This window comes from Odocoileus virginianus, chromosome 2, assembly GCF_023699985.2.
Source record: "Odocoileus virginianus isolate 20LAN1187 ecotype Illinois chromosome 2, Ovbor_1.2, whole genome shotgun sequence".
Lineage (NCBI taxonomy): Eukaryota > Metazoa > Chordata > Mammalia > Artiodactyla > Cervidae > Odocoileus > Odocoileus virginianus.
In genome coordinates this window covers 18,195,335-18,209,711 of record NC_069675.1, presented here as the reverse complement: position 1 = coordinate 18,209,711, position 14,377 = coordinate 18,195,335, and the positions used below count along the sequence as shown (strand labels likewise).

Here is a 14,377-nt window from a genome sequence, read left to right as displayed (position 1 = left end):
TTCCCTTCTCTGCTCACCAGGATGGAACTGCTAATGACTGCAAAAGATGAATGCAAAACGATATGCCTTCTTTACTTTTAGATATGAAGCCCTATATTTTTTTTTACAAGTTTTTTTTTATTCTTATTTTCAATCTATGATTCAAGACTCCTGAAGTTAAAAGGTTAGTGCTTATTGGGTTATATATTTATGCTTTTTAAAATTAAAAAAAATTCTTCATTAGCATGCATACATATATACTTAAACATTGCAAATCAACAACAGACTGTCCCTAATTCTTAGGAATAGACAGTCCCATTTTAATCTGCGCCAGCAAGGCATCCTTCCTTGTAAAGCTGACTATACACCATCATACATACTACTGTGCACTCCATTTCCAGCACTGAAATGCTGCCTTTAGGGGATAGGAGGAGTATATTTCGAGGGTTGGGGGGGTGGTGCGTGATTTCCATAAAATTGGTCATCTGGAAGCTATAAAGTTTTGGAGTGTGGCAGCTGCATTGTAAGTAGAGTAATGGTGAGGGAATTGGTGATGTCAATAGAACCAGAATCCTCCAGTTTAAATTTTTATATGACTTTTAAGATCTTTAATAACTCCAACCCCTCAGAGGTTAATGAAGCTAGTCAGGCAAACTCTGAAGACTGAGTTGATTAAAATTGAGGTAGAAGGAAAAGACTTCTCCACAGAGGACTCAGTCTACTTGACTGAATTTTTAAAAAAACTGGTCATTTCCTTAACAGCTGTTTTTAAAAATTCTAGAAGGATCCATCTCCTACAAGGATTAATTTCTGACCCACTTGAGTTCATTTCACTATGCAAACGTGTTTCTAAGTGATGGATACTCTCTATTAGACCTATCAGCATACATAGTCAATCTCTTGTATTAACAGATATGGACTGGGGATTAAGACTGGCTTGAAAAAATGTGCAAAGAATCTTCCCAGGATGGTGAAAATGGCCTGGCTTAGGGGTTGAGATGGAAAGACGAGTCCAGGATATCTCAGGCGCCTCTTCACTGAAAAGAAAGAGAGGTCACGAATGTAGGTAACCAAGACATAAGTGAAAGCCTGAGAGGAACTGCAAAGCCACAGCCATCATGATATTAGAAACAATGGACACTCAGAGGGAGGACTCTGGGCAGTGAGAACTGCCTTTGATGGTTCCAGGTCTTTCTTCTAGCTGCCAGGACTCTTGGGCTCATAGAAGCATTATAAATTGAACAAACTATACTTGGAGTATGGGTCTTTTTTCCAATTTCATTTCCCTGTTTTGACCTTTAGATGTTAATTAGGCTTGTGGTGAACTGAATTCAAATGCATATATTCTTTGAGTGTAAAATATTCAGTTAAGCATTATCTGCAATGGTAAAGTAAAGGCCACACTGCTCTCACTGTAAATCTGCAGCATCTCCTCCAAATGATTAGTCTGGGCTGTATCATCAAATCACCTGCAACTAACAGCAGGAAGCAGACACTACACCTGAGGAAATAAAACACAAGCGAGCACACACTGGTGGAAGTTGATCTGACACGAGACATTCACCAGAGGCTCACTAGGATCCCCAAGGTTTACCTTCGCATACGGGGCAGCACTCCCCAGGCACTTTGACGGGGTTCATGCAGCTCTGTCCACAGGCCGTCGCCACGCAGTGGGGCTCCCCATTGATGCACTGGCAGAACGTGCAGTCATCTTCCCGCCACCGGTCCCCGTGGGCGTGGATCTGGCCATTGGCATAGCAGCCAGCAGGATTGTTCAAAGGATACACAGGATCTAAATTAAAATGTGAGTTCCAAGTAAGACCGAGGGCACTCTACATGTTATTTCTGCCTGCACCTAGAGACATTTTCCCCCCAGGCTCTCCTCATCAGCAGTTCTTTCCCAGCTGCGCTCAGCAGAAACTCGGGGCTGCAGGAGGTGTCTCTGGTGGGGCCATGCAAAGGCAGGCATCACACAGAATTTATGCCTACCCATCCTGATGTGGTTCACAGGGCAGGGGACCTAGGCATACAAGCCAGTGTGCAGGCGCTGCTGTTTCATGAAGGTGCAAAGCTTCGTGGATAGAGCTGTGGGGTGGCAATCAGAAAGAAAAAAAAAGCAGATCCATTTTAGGCTCTGCAGATGCCTTCTGAGTTGTCAATGTACAAGCTTATTATACCTCAATTTCAGCCCCCTGTAAAGTAGAAAGAGTAACACTCCATCTAACTTACAGTCAGTCTGCTATTTCTAGGGCTAACTGGAGTCTATCTCATGATGCCTGGAGGTCCCTGAGATAACAGTGAGGCGTAGGCAGGCCCCTGACAGGCAGAGAGACCTTGTCTAAACCATACACCGCAGCACTGCTTGTGCCCTGGAGGGAATGCCATGAACCTACACAGCTTTCTCTCCACCTGAGCTGAGTGGTCAAGTGGCAACTGAGGCTGGGGGACATAGTTAACCAAGGCTACTGGGAAAGAGTTTTCTGAGGTTGTTGACAAGCGCATAAATACAAAACCCCCAAATATCCTTATACATCAAAGTAACTAGATAAATCACTCAACGTTCTTTTTTCAGATACATAAAATCTGGTCTCAAGAGAAGCAAGTGCTGCTGTGCTGGGAGGAAAGTCCAGGAATTTTTAAGTTTGGTCCTCTTTCTTTCGAAGAGGAAGAAAGTTTAGTTACAAGAGTCAGAAGGCCAGAACTGAAGGCCGTGCAGTCACAGCTTCAGAAAGGCAGTCTGTCAGCCACGGAAGCAGCCAAGAGACCTGAGTTAGATAAGACTTCATAAAATTTCTTTGTAAAAAGAAAATATTACATTGCATACTTCATTTCTACTTTGAGCCTGGATCTGAATTCCAGGAAGTGAGGCATAAGTGGATCCGTGGCCAGACAACTCGTTATAATTATTATACAGAGGTTCACATCTATGCTTTTATACCGACTGTCACCAAATTCAGGGACTATTATACACTGGCAGTAGTGAGGGGACAAATCAATTGGGAAGGTTAAAAGCTTGATGTGATGTTCTTAAATCCCCTATGACACCTAAAAAGTGAACCACCTTTCTCCTATGTTAGCAAAAATAATTTCTAACAGGTGAGCAGGCCTCCCTGTTAGGAATGTAGAATTGTTCGCTGTTAGGAATGTACAATAGTTTGTATAATCTAAGCAATTTCAGATCTTCAGATTCTGTGGTAAATAAAGCTCAGATACTGGAAAGAAATGGGATTCTGAAAACAGCAAGTTATAGGACATGACATGAAATTCTGTTCTCTCATTTCACGTGCAGAGGTTAAGGGTGGCATGAGCGTCAGACGTGAGGTGTACATGCCTGACTCTAGACTGGAGGTCTGTGGCCCAGGCAGAGAAGAAATGCTCACAAGACCCTCCTTTCTGGGGAAACTGTAGTGTGTTTAGACCAGAGACACAGTTGGGCACTGTTCGTGGCTTTACCGGAAACTCAAGAGAGAAGTGACCACTTTTCTGGCTATCCTTATCCTTAAAATGTGTGGGATGTAGCATATGATATTCATTTATCATTCTGAAATGTCTATTATTTCTTGAGAGCAGAGACAGGAGGGTCAAGCCTACTGGAGGAACATGGACTTCTTATTTCTTGGAGGGAAAAGGGGAATTAAAAGAAAAAGCAGACCTTGGGGATCCTTCTGCCCAGGGCCACCCTGGACACTTGTCTGGGCCTTGACCTGGTGCCACACCAAGCCCCACTCTCACCAGCACACGTGTGCAAAGGCCAAGGAGCCCTGCTCTCACCTGCAGGGGCACGGGTACCAGAAAGGAGGCAGGGTCAGGTCCCCCTGAGCGGGCTGGTTGAGGCTGTCAGTCGCCTGACCTCCTGTCCCCACCCACTCTGAGGGGAGAAGGGTGGGTGGAATTCTACTGTCAGGATGAAGAGAAAGTCCCGGGACTTGCCAAGAAACTGCTGGAACTGCATAGGAGGAACAGAGTGCCTCCGGGAGACCTCATGTCGACCTGTGGAAACACGACCGCTGTCTACACCCAGGGGATAATTTCCCTCAGGGAAGTGTTTCCACATCGTCTACCTGGCATTACCTAAAAGGTAAAACATGTGACAAAAACGGGGAATTCTTCAATCTTTCTCTATTTTTGAGTGAGACTGAACTGCGTCAGTTTTGATGTTGACGCTTAAAACCATGTCTATGCTTCGTTGTTTAGTCGCTCGGTCATGTCTGACTCTGTGACACCACGGATAGTAGCCCACCAGGCTCCTCTGTCCAAGGAATTCTCCAGGCAAGAATACTGGAGTGAGCTGCCATGCCCTCCTCCAGGGGATCTTCCCAGCCCGGGGACTGAACCCATGTGTCCTGGGTCTCCTGTATTGGCAGGCAGATTCTCTACCACTGCGCCAGCTGGGAAGCCTGTTCTTATCATTCCCTAATTGGCAGCTTTCCTTACCTTCACACACAGGGCAGCACTCCCCTTCAGGCATGTAGTACCTCTCACAGCTCAGCTCCCCACACTGGGCAGTGAAGCAGATGGAAACGCCCCCTTGGCATCGACAGAATCGACAGTTGTCCATTCGAAACATGTCTCCATCACTGTACTCCACATTGTTGAACACGCAGGCTGGCTTTGTTTCTAGAGGAGTTAAAACAAGCAAAGCTCATTCAAAGTCATTTCTGAGTGGTGTCCTTTCATGTTTCTCAAATAGCGTCTAGAAAATACTGCACAAGGTTAAAATTTAATGGAACTTTACTAGACAATATAATTTTTTTACAACAGATGCAATAAAGCTATGTAAAGTACAATAAAATAAACAAAACACATCATTATCCTCATTATAACAAGGAACCAAAATTCCCCTTAGTAAAATCTACACTGGCTTCTCTTTATCCCAAATAAAAGTAATCATTTGACCATGAATCTGACATTTCTTATATGTGCTTTAAAAAGATTTAGTTTTGTTAAACAGAATGTTTCCTTTGTTAAATCACTGTCTATTTCAAGTAAATGATCCTGCATCCACATTAGATTTTGTTCTGCCTCAAAAAATTTACTTAAGCCTCTTAGGATATGTTTCTGTTTCTCCAGTGTTTTCTCTGAAATTCTTTTTTCTATTTAGTTAATAATCTATAATTATAATAGTGCTTGGTCTTTAAAAAACACTTGCTACATACATTACTTCACTTACTCCCCAAAACAAAGGTCTGATGTAGAAATACTTATCCTGAGTGTAGAAGCGAGGAAATCCTAGGTAATTTGTGCAAAGTTACACATTTAGCAAATGATAGAAGCCAAAACAGTAGCTCTTCAACTAAAACCTTGTACTCCTCCCACTGTGTTTCAAGACTATGTTTTCTGCTAAGGACTCAAAGCCCTGCATTTAGAATGATAATGATACCAATGATTTAAAATTTTTCTCTGGATGAAAACATTCTCCCCTAAATCCACTCCTTAACTCTAATTTTGGTTGACTTAAAAGAACTCCTTCCAGATAAAGACATCACAAGAAAAGGAAAACTACAGATCTATAGCTTTTATAAATACAAACATAAAAATACTCAAAAAAGTACTACCAGACTGAATCAAGCAGCATATAAAAAATATCATATACCACGAATGCAAGGTTGGTTTAATATCCAAAAATCAATTAATGTAATTGACTATAATGTAATGTAATGTCTATAGAATACAGGACAAGACCATAGGATCATCTCAACAGACACAGAGAAAACATCTGACAGAGTTCAACACCCTTTCATGATAAAAACATTCAACAACTTAGCAGTAGAGGTGTTAGACAGCAACTTGATAAACAGCATCTATGATATTAGCACAACATACTTAACAGTGAAAGCTGAATGCTTTTTCCTTTAGTTCAGGATTAAGACAATGATGTCCACTGTAAGCACTTTGACTCAACTTTGTACTGGAAGCTCCAGTCAGAGTAATCAGGCAAAAAATTGACATAAAAAGCACCTATTTTGGAAAGTATGAAAACTCTAATTGTCAGTAACATGATTTTGAGTTTAAAAAGATTCTAAAGAATCTACTAAAACTCTGTTAGAACAAAAAGTTTAGCAAGATTTCAGGGTAAAACTGAAACTCAAATAAATTGTATATCTACACACTAGCAATAAACAATCTGAAAATAAAGTTAAAAAATTCCATTTACAGTAGCATGAAAAAGAAAAAAATATTTAATAATAAGTCTAAACATAAAGTACAAAACTTGTACTCCGAAAATTAAAAAACATTGTTCAAAGAAGGTACAGAAGCCCTAAGTAAATGAAAATATATTCCATTTTCATGGACTGAAAGATAATACTGGCAAGATGAAAACATTCCCCCAACTGATATACATATTCATTCAATCTCTATCAAAATTCTAGTTTTTTCTTTTGTAAAAAACTGACAAGTGACTCCTAAAATCAATAAGAAATTCAAGGAACCCAGAATTGCCAAGACAAACTTGAAAAGAACAAAGCCAGAGGATTCACACTTTCTGATTTTAAGAAATACTACAAAGCTACAGTATCAAGACAATGTAGTACTTGACATCAGGATAAATACATAGTTCAATGGAATTGATTAAGAGTTTAGAAATAAACTCTCATATTTAGTGACCTTTAACAAGGGTGCAATCTGACATTTGAGATATATAAGAACTTGCATCCAGAAAGAACAACAAAAATAACCCAACTGAAAAATGAGCAAATATTTGAACAGAGATTTATCCAAATAAGATACAGAAATGACCAATGAGCACTGAAAAGATGCTTAACATCATTACTTATTAAGGGAATACAAATCAAAGCCACAATGAGACATCAGCTCATATCCGAGGGTGGCTATCATGAAAAAGATACAGATAATAACAAATGTTAATGAGGACATGGAGAAATGGAAACTCTCATACATCTTGGTGAGTGCCCATGTCTTGAAAAAACTGTTTGGCAGTTCCTCAGAATAAGAAACAGAATTACCAGAGGATCCAGCAATTCTACTCTTAGATACACATCCAGGAGAAAGGGAAACATCTACCCACATAAAACCTTGTACACAAATGTTTATAGCAATGGCTACTGTTATTTGCAGTAGCCAAAAAATGGAAAGAGTCTAAACATCAACCAACTGATGTATGATACACAAAATGTAGTATATCCATGTAATAGAATATTGCTTGGCCATAAAAAGGAATGAAGTTCAGATATATACTACAACATAAACGAACCTGGGGAACATTATGCTAAGCAAAAGAAGTCAGTCAAAATATACCACATGTTGTATAGGATTTTATTTATGTGAAAGGCCCATGATAGGCACATCTACAGAGACAGGAAGTAGATTAGTGGTTTCCTAGTGCTGTTCATTGGAAGGACTGATGCTGAAGCTGCAACTCCAATACTTTGGCCACCTCGTGCGAAGAGTTGACTCATTGGAAAAGATCCTGATGCTGGGAGGGATTGGGGCCAGGAGGAGAAGGGGATGACAGAGGATGAGATGGCTGGATGGCATCACCCATTCGATGGGCATGGGTATGAGTGGATTCCAGGAGTTGGTGATGGACAGGGAGGCCTGGCGTGCTGTGATTCATGGGGTCACAAAGAGTCAGACATGACTGAGCGACTGAACTGAACTGAACTGAGTGCTGGAAAGTTTGGGGGACATATGGGGTGACTTAAAGAGCTTGGGAATCGGGGGGGGGGGGGATTGATGACAGTGTTCTAAAATTGTGATGACAATCACACAACTGTGAATATATTAAAAATCATGGAACTGTGCAACTTTACTTGGTGAATTGCATGGCATGTGTCTCTATAAAGCTGGGAAAATAAAAGTAATTCCAAGGTAAAAAAAAAAAAGTTCTCCTGAGCTAATGCAACCTATTTAATAAGGTAGGAAAAACTGGATTATGACATACATAAGTCATGGGCTTCTCTGTCCTAACATCATTTCTCCATGTGTCACCTTGCATGTTCGGAATACATGAGACTTCCACTGCATTTTGAGTATACTTACATTTGTTTTGTACTTGGATAAACTAGTGTTTTCTAATTTGACTTTATAACAATGCTGTTGAGAATAGAGAACAAATATTAACATCTACTTCTTCAATGAGGAAAATGAAATTTAAAGCAATCAGGCAGCTTGCCTAAAGCCACATCATTAGTGTGAGATGATCTGTGTGCATGTATTTTCACAAAGGCAGTTAAATGTGCATGTCTGAACCTCTTCCCTAGTACTGGCTGGATATACTATTTTCTTCCCCCCAGAAAACTCATGTCAGAAAGAATCATCTTATTACAGCTCAGAAGTCTATATGCTTTTATCTAACATACTAAACCGAGCTGGGACTGGAAGGAACTGGGCAGTTAGACCCCAAGTTTGAAAGAGTAGGAAATGAAGCACTTTTCACCAATCAAATTTTCATGCTGTGAAAGGAGGCAAAATACTGCATTCTATCAAAATGCTGAGCTTCCATTCAAATTGAAGAACAACATTTTTTAAGAAACCAATCAGTATTAATTACCTATTTGCCTTCATCAACCACAACGACCATTTGGGTGAAGCCACAAATCTCGCTGCGAGATTTGAAGAAGTGAGGAGGAAAGGCTGTGGTTATGAACAAAGTGGCTCCAGATGCACTCGCTTTTATGGCAGGTTGTGCGGAAGCCTGAGTGGGAGGAGACGAGACTGACAAGGAGGCTGGGGCAGTTACGTTTCACTAGCAAAGGCAGAGAGCGAGGGAGCAGAGCTGAGAGAGATGGCGAGTCCCAGCAAACACAGCCTTGAAAACACAACTGATTCTTTAGGATTAAAAAAAAAATCACATGATATAATGAAATCCCTGTTTGATGCTGAGACAGATTTAGAGACGCTCTTCAGAAAAGTGCACAATAAAAAATGGCTGGCAGTGCTCTTTGAGGAGCAATGACCAATTACTTCTTCACCTGCTGGGGATAGAGATGAATCTCAGAACCACAGGGAGGGTACCACTACCTCTGTAAGAGGACATTTTCCATGGATGGAGAAAAGAATAACATTACAAATAGAATAACTTACCATGCAACGTGTACTTCTCAATGCATAAAAGTGCATATGCACTGAGAAGTGCAAGTGTCTTTTTAAAGATTTTTGCCTGTTGTTTTGTGTCTTCCCAACTAAATTTTATGTTTTTCAGTTCTGGAATCTTCTCTTCCCTCTATAATATATTCCAGAACTCCTGAAAAAGAATTTTATAGTATAGATTGCTAGTAAGTACTATTGCTTTGCCAAATCAGGCTGATTGGCAGATGGTGATAGATATATAATTTTAGCAAAGGAAAAGATTAAAATGTAGAACTTCACATCAAATGTGAAAATGGAGGGGAAAAGTCCAAATAAGTATACTTCTGTTGCTTTTTCTCTTTAACATCTCAGTGAAAAATGGCTGATGTCTTGCCTCTGGTCTCCTTTCTCTGGGGTGAGTGGTACAGGAAGAAAGTGGGCAGACTTAGTAAGTCAAAAAGAGATAACTGCATGACAAATGAGCAATGTCTGACAATTTCTCCATAAACCAGCAACAAACTGATTGAATCACAAAGGCAAGTTACATGAGCTTCCCGATACGTGAAGAAGAAACCACCTTTTCTGTGTGGGGGAAGCCGGGTGTGTGTGCTGGAGCATACAGGATAGAGGGTAGCTCAGGATAAGAGAAGGGGAACAGTACTTACAAAATAGGACTGCAAAACACTCTTAAGCAAAATTAGCTTGGTAAGGCCCCCAGGACAAAATGGAAGCTCAATAAATGCATATTGTGTGAAATATTCCTTTCAAGGTACCACATTCTCTCCATTACTGTAGAAGGAGACCTTAGATCCCTAGAAACATTATTGCGCATCACTGCTACACAATGGGTTCTCAACAGGTGTTTTCACACTAACTTTTTTATTAACAAACTGAAGGTCTGAGTTTTTTCTTTTCTTAAAGATTTATTTTTTTTTGGCTGTGGTGGGTCTTCATTGCTGCGTGCCGGCTTTCCCTAGTTGCAGCGAGCGGGGCTAGTCTCTGACGGCAGTGGCCAGGCTCTCAGTGAGGTGGTTCTCTTGCGGAGCAGAGGCTCCAGGGCACTCGGGCTTCAGGGGTTGTGGCTCTGGGCTCTAGAGCGCAGGCTCAGTAGCTGTGGCGCGTGGGCTTAGGGGCTCTGAGGCGTGTGGACTCTTCCTGGAGCAGGGTTTGAATCCATGTCCCCTGCCGTGGCAGGCGGATTCTTACCCACTGGACCACAAGGGAAACCCAAGGTCTGAGCTTTCTAGGCCCAGATTTTGCACAAGGAGAAGCTGACTCTGGGTCTGGCTCTCCTATGATTGATTGATTTTACATGTGAGTGTCTGATGCTGGAAGAGTCAGTGGCTGTGACACTCAAACCACAATGTTCCAGTCTGGATTTCTGTGCATTTTAGTATATTGGAGACCTGACCATATCTAAGCAACCAAATGATCGCTTCTATACTCTGAGCATGGATGACTTCCCTATTCAAACACTATTCAAATGCCTCTAGAAACGAGTGAGCCGGGCCAGTGTAAGGCAGTAAGATGCACTGTTACCAAATGGAAGAGGACACGTGTCCATCCATCTAAAGAGAGGCCATCACTCAACCCCCGGTGATGGATGAAAAAACTTGTTTTTGGGCCAGAGCAGACACAGAACTATTTCCTGAAGAAGATGTGGGGTTACTCAACACTGCTGCGGAGATCATCCTTCCAGGTGATGATACTGATGTCTCACAAGTTCACACGAAAGGAGCACCAGCTCAGCACCTGCTCATTTGGTTTCTAGACAACAGGGTTCTCATTCAACTACTACCGTGCCAGTCCTCCGCTCAGCCCTCAGTCACAGACTGGCACAGTCTGACGGGCAGCTCAGCCGTCTTCCCACCAGTATAAAACCAAACCCAAGAGAAAAGAGGAGTAACATTTACGGAGAATGTTCTTTCCATCTATCCATCTAGGCCAATGTTTTCAAAACTCAGGAGTTCTTGAATTTTCTGTTTTCAATCTTCTGTTTTCACTATAATGCTTATCTTAAAAAAAATAATAATGTAAGCATATGGATCACCTGGATGGCAGTTAGGGAACTGAGTGCTGGCAGGTAATCTCCGTTTCTTGACGTGGGGTTAGACAGCAACCCACTGTCTCCTGAATGGGGGTTCCTGATCTACTCCAATACCTTCCTACAATGTTGCGGGGGCACGGTGGTAGTGGGGGCCAGGGGGCTGGGTGGTGTTCTCAAAATCAAGAAACCGATCTTCGGGCATCCAGATTCCAGATGGGTGTTCAACTCACCCCTGAGAACTGCTTTCACGGAGGTTTATTTTAATATTTTGCTTTTACTTTTTATTGAGAAGAGCAGCCAGAGGAAACTGGGAGCAAAGCAACTAGGACACAATTCACTGCGTCAGCCAGCGCTCTCTTTTCAAAAGTTTCCAAACGAGGGGAACGCTGCCCTGTCTGACAGGTTTCTTGTCTCTAAAAATAAGAGTCGTGGCTCCGATTCTATCTCCCTTTCCGTTTTGATGGCCAGGACGCCGGGGGCCTAACCTGACATTTAACTCCAGCAATTACATAGACAGATGCTATGGCCTGCACACCTGTGGGCACTTCCTTTTTGCTTTTCAACTTTCACGTACAACTCTACAGTCTGACTCTCTTTTCTCATTAATATTTTACCACTATTTTATTGTGTCTGCTCTTAGTGTAAAATTGCCTCAAGTCCTCTGTGGATAAGTAAGGCTTTATATATACACACACACACACACACACATAAGGTTTTTAAAAATATGTATACATAAAATAGACCCCTGCTCTTCCGGGCAATGATAATGAATTTTTGATAGGTAATACGCTGTAATGGGGATCTTCTGACAATAGTAAGATTTTCCCAGGGCACTGGGTGCCAAATAATCAAATATACATACACACATACAAACATGTGTATGGAGGGAAGTGTGTGTATGTATGCCAAAAAAAGTGAAATACAGACTTTGAGACAAAATTCCATAAATAGTATCCTGTGGAATTTTAAATCTTCAGAGTAGCGTAGTTTCTAGCCTCACCTACAATTAATGACTAATACAATAATAGACAAACTACAGTAGGACAAGAAGTAAAGCAAAGGTCACCCAACTAATTTATGGTGGCAAGAAAGACGCAAACACCTGAAATCCTGTTACTGCTCTGTCGTCTCAACATTTTCTCACAGTAGAAGGCCTGTTCCTGAAGTCAGGGCTCTATAACTGGGAGCAGGCCCTGGAGATTTACCCAAGGCCACTGAGGTCAAGCAGAGGCAGTAATCAGCTGCCCAAACTGCATCACACTGGAGTGAGATGTAAAGTGAATGTCCTGATGAGAAGGTCTGACACTTGGGTTTCTATAATTAAGAAGCAAGGAAAGAAGATTCTCCACTTTCTCACCCAGAGGATACAACAGCAAGTTGTATTACTAGAGGTGTTATTTCCAGGGTATGAGAGACTTCAGATTAAAGTGTGGGGCAGTAAAAGATAGCAGATTCTCACAAAGTAACTCCTCTATGGGCTGACAATTAACAGCCACTCTAGAGGGAACTAAGATGATATGAATCAGATCACTTGCTTGCTCACCCAGCCATGCGTCAGAACCCAGGTGCCCCTCAAGAAACAGGTGATGTGCTAATGTCACAGACACGAGGACAGATTCCCTGTTTTCTGGCAGTTCAGATTCTAGGGTGAGAGAGAGGCACGCAGAGGGGTGAGTATTAGAAGGAAGCACATCTGAGATGCTGGGAGCTCAGGACAAGGACCAACTATTTTGGTCCCAATGGTACGAGTTACATATTCACAGAATATCACTTACAGTCCATTAGCTTCAGCAGGAAGTACCAGAGGCTTGGCCATTTGCTGGTGGTGAACAGACACATGGCTACCAGCTGGATGATAATGCAGGTGGGGAGAAACACCGAGAAAGATCTATGTGCATGGAGCCTGCCCTGCACCTCTCCCTGTGTGCTTGAAGTCAAGAAGCAACGTCCTGCAATGTCCAGGACCGTGAGCAGGAAGGAGGCACACAGAATCATAGAGACTGTTTGCTCTCGAAGCACGATTTCTAGTGCCTAACATACAAAACCTCACTTCATTACTGTTCTTCTCCCCATTTGACACATGTGGCACCTGGGCTCAGGGAGGCCTCAGGGATGACCAAAGCCACACAGCTACCAAGTGGAGGAACTGGCCTTCACACTGAAGTCGTGCAATTCCACTCGATGCTCTCTTTTAACCACAGAGTTACACTGCCAGTGCTTCTTCAAAGTGGGGGAAAAAACAAAACAAAATGTGTAGCCTCTGGCCTAAAAACTACAGGACTCGGTGAAACAAATCTGGACTTTTTATATAACCTTTCTTGTTGGGGATGGGCAGCTTGGGAGAAGGGCAGAAGATCTTCTGAACCCTGATTTCTTATAGGCAGTGGTTAAAACGGACGCTTCTACCTGTATAATTTTGTCGTATTTGTCCACATCCAAAGTCATTTTCCTTGTGTGTCTAAATACTGACTAAATAATGCTCTCTAAAAATCACTGACATTTCACTTGCTTGAGTTTATTCTTTGCTTTTCTTCTGAAAATTCTGATGGAGGGGCATGATTTAGGCTCTCCTCCCTTCTAGCATCTAAATTCAATAAACACCAGGTTGTCACACCCCAAACCCTCTGCTAAGAGGTGAGAGGGAGAGAGGTGGATTTTCTGTGAAGGAATCCTGGGACTGAAGAATGGCTTTTTTGGTCCACAAGATTCCAGCTTTAATGAGGCCAATACTACTGACTGGGGCTGGCCAGAGGTGTTTCCTCTAAGCAGAAAAACGATGAACTAGAGGAACACGGTCTTTTCTCTTTCAAACTGTGGTCACTCCAGCATGGCATCACTTACACAGACTACTTTCAAGAGCGACGGGATGAGGTCTTCTGACTGGAAGAACACGGCCACATTTTCTGTGGTCCTTTTCCTGTAATCCTAGAATTTCTCAACTACTAACACACAGCAGAATACGATGGTCATGTGCAGTCTGCGATGACCTTTTCAAAAATGCCTTCTCTAAAAGAGGGAGTGAGGATTCCCTTCCTAACTTTCCCTACTGCATGGTGGGATCTTGAGCACCTATTCCGAGTTCCGTCAACGCCCTGAGCATGTTGTCTGCCTTTTAAAAGACAGAAGCAGCTAGATTGGACCCTCCCTCCTCCTCCACAAATGTACACTCGCTGAGAACAAGAGAAACCCCACGTACCATTAACACATTCAAAGACATCACAGCACTTTCCAGGTGTCCCATCTCCACGAGAGACTATGCGGGGAGTGGATCCCACCTCACACACGGGGAAACCACATAAGCCAGAGAGACACTCGCATCTG

At 42.2% G+C, this 14,377-nt stretch overlaps 1 protein-coding gene across 2 annotated transcripts in view; it reads right to left on the bottom strand.

Moving 5' to 3' along the window:
* Nucleotides 1-14,377, bottom strand: part of CRIM1 (cysteine rich transmembrane BMP regulator 1) — a 205,040-nt gene that overhangs the window by 72,461 nt on the left and 118,202 nt on the right. For both annotated transcript variants that reach the window (XM_020910060.2, XM_070476803.1), the window contains 3 exons: nucleotides 14,253-14,374; nucleotides 4,414-4,596; nucleotides 1,574-1,771 (listed from right to left, as the gene is read on the bottom strand). In XM_020910060.2, the coding sequence (XP_020765719.2) occupies nucleotides 1,574-1,771; nucleotides 4,414-4,596; nucleotides 14,253-14,374 (503 nt within the window). The remainder of the gene's footprint in view (nucleotides 1-1,573; nucleotides 1,772-4,413; nucleotides 4,597-14,252; nucleotides 14,375-14,377) is intronic.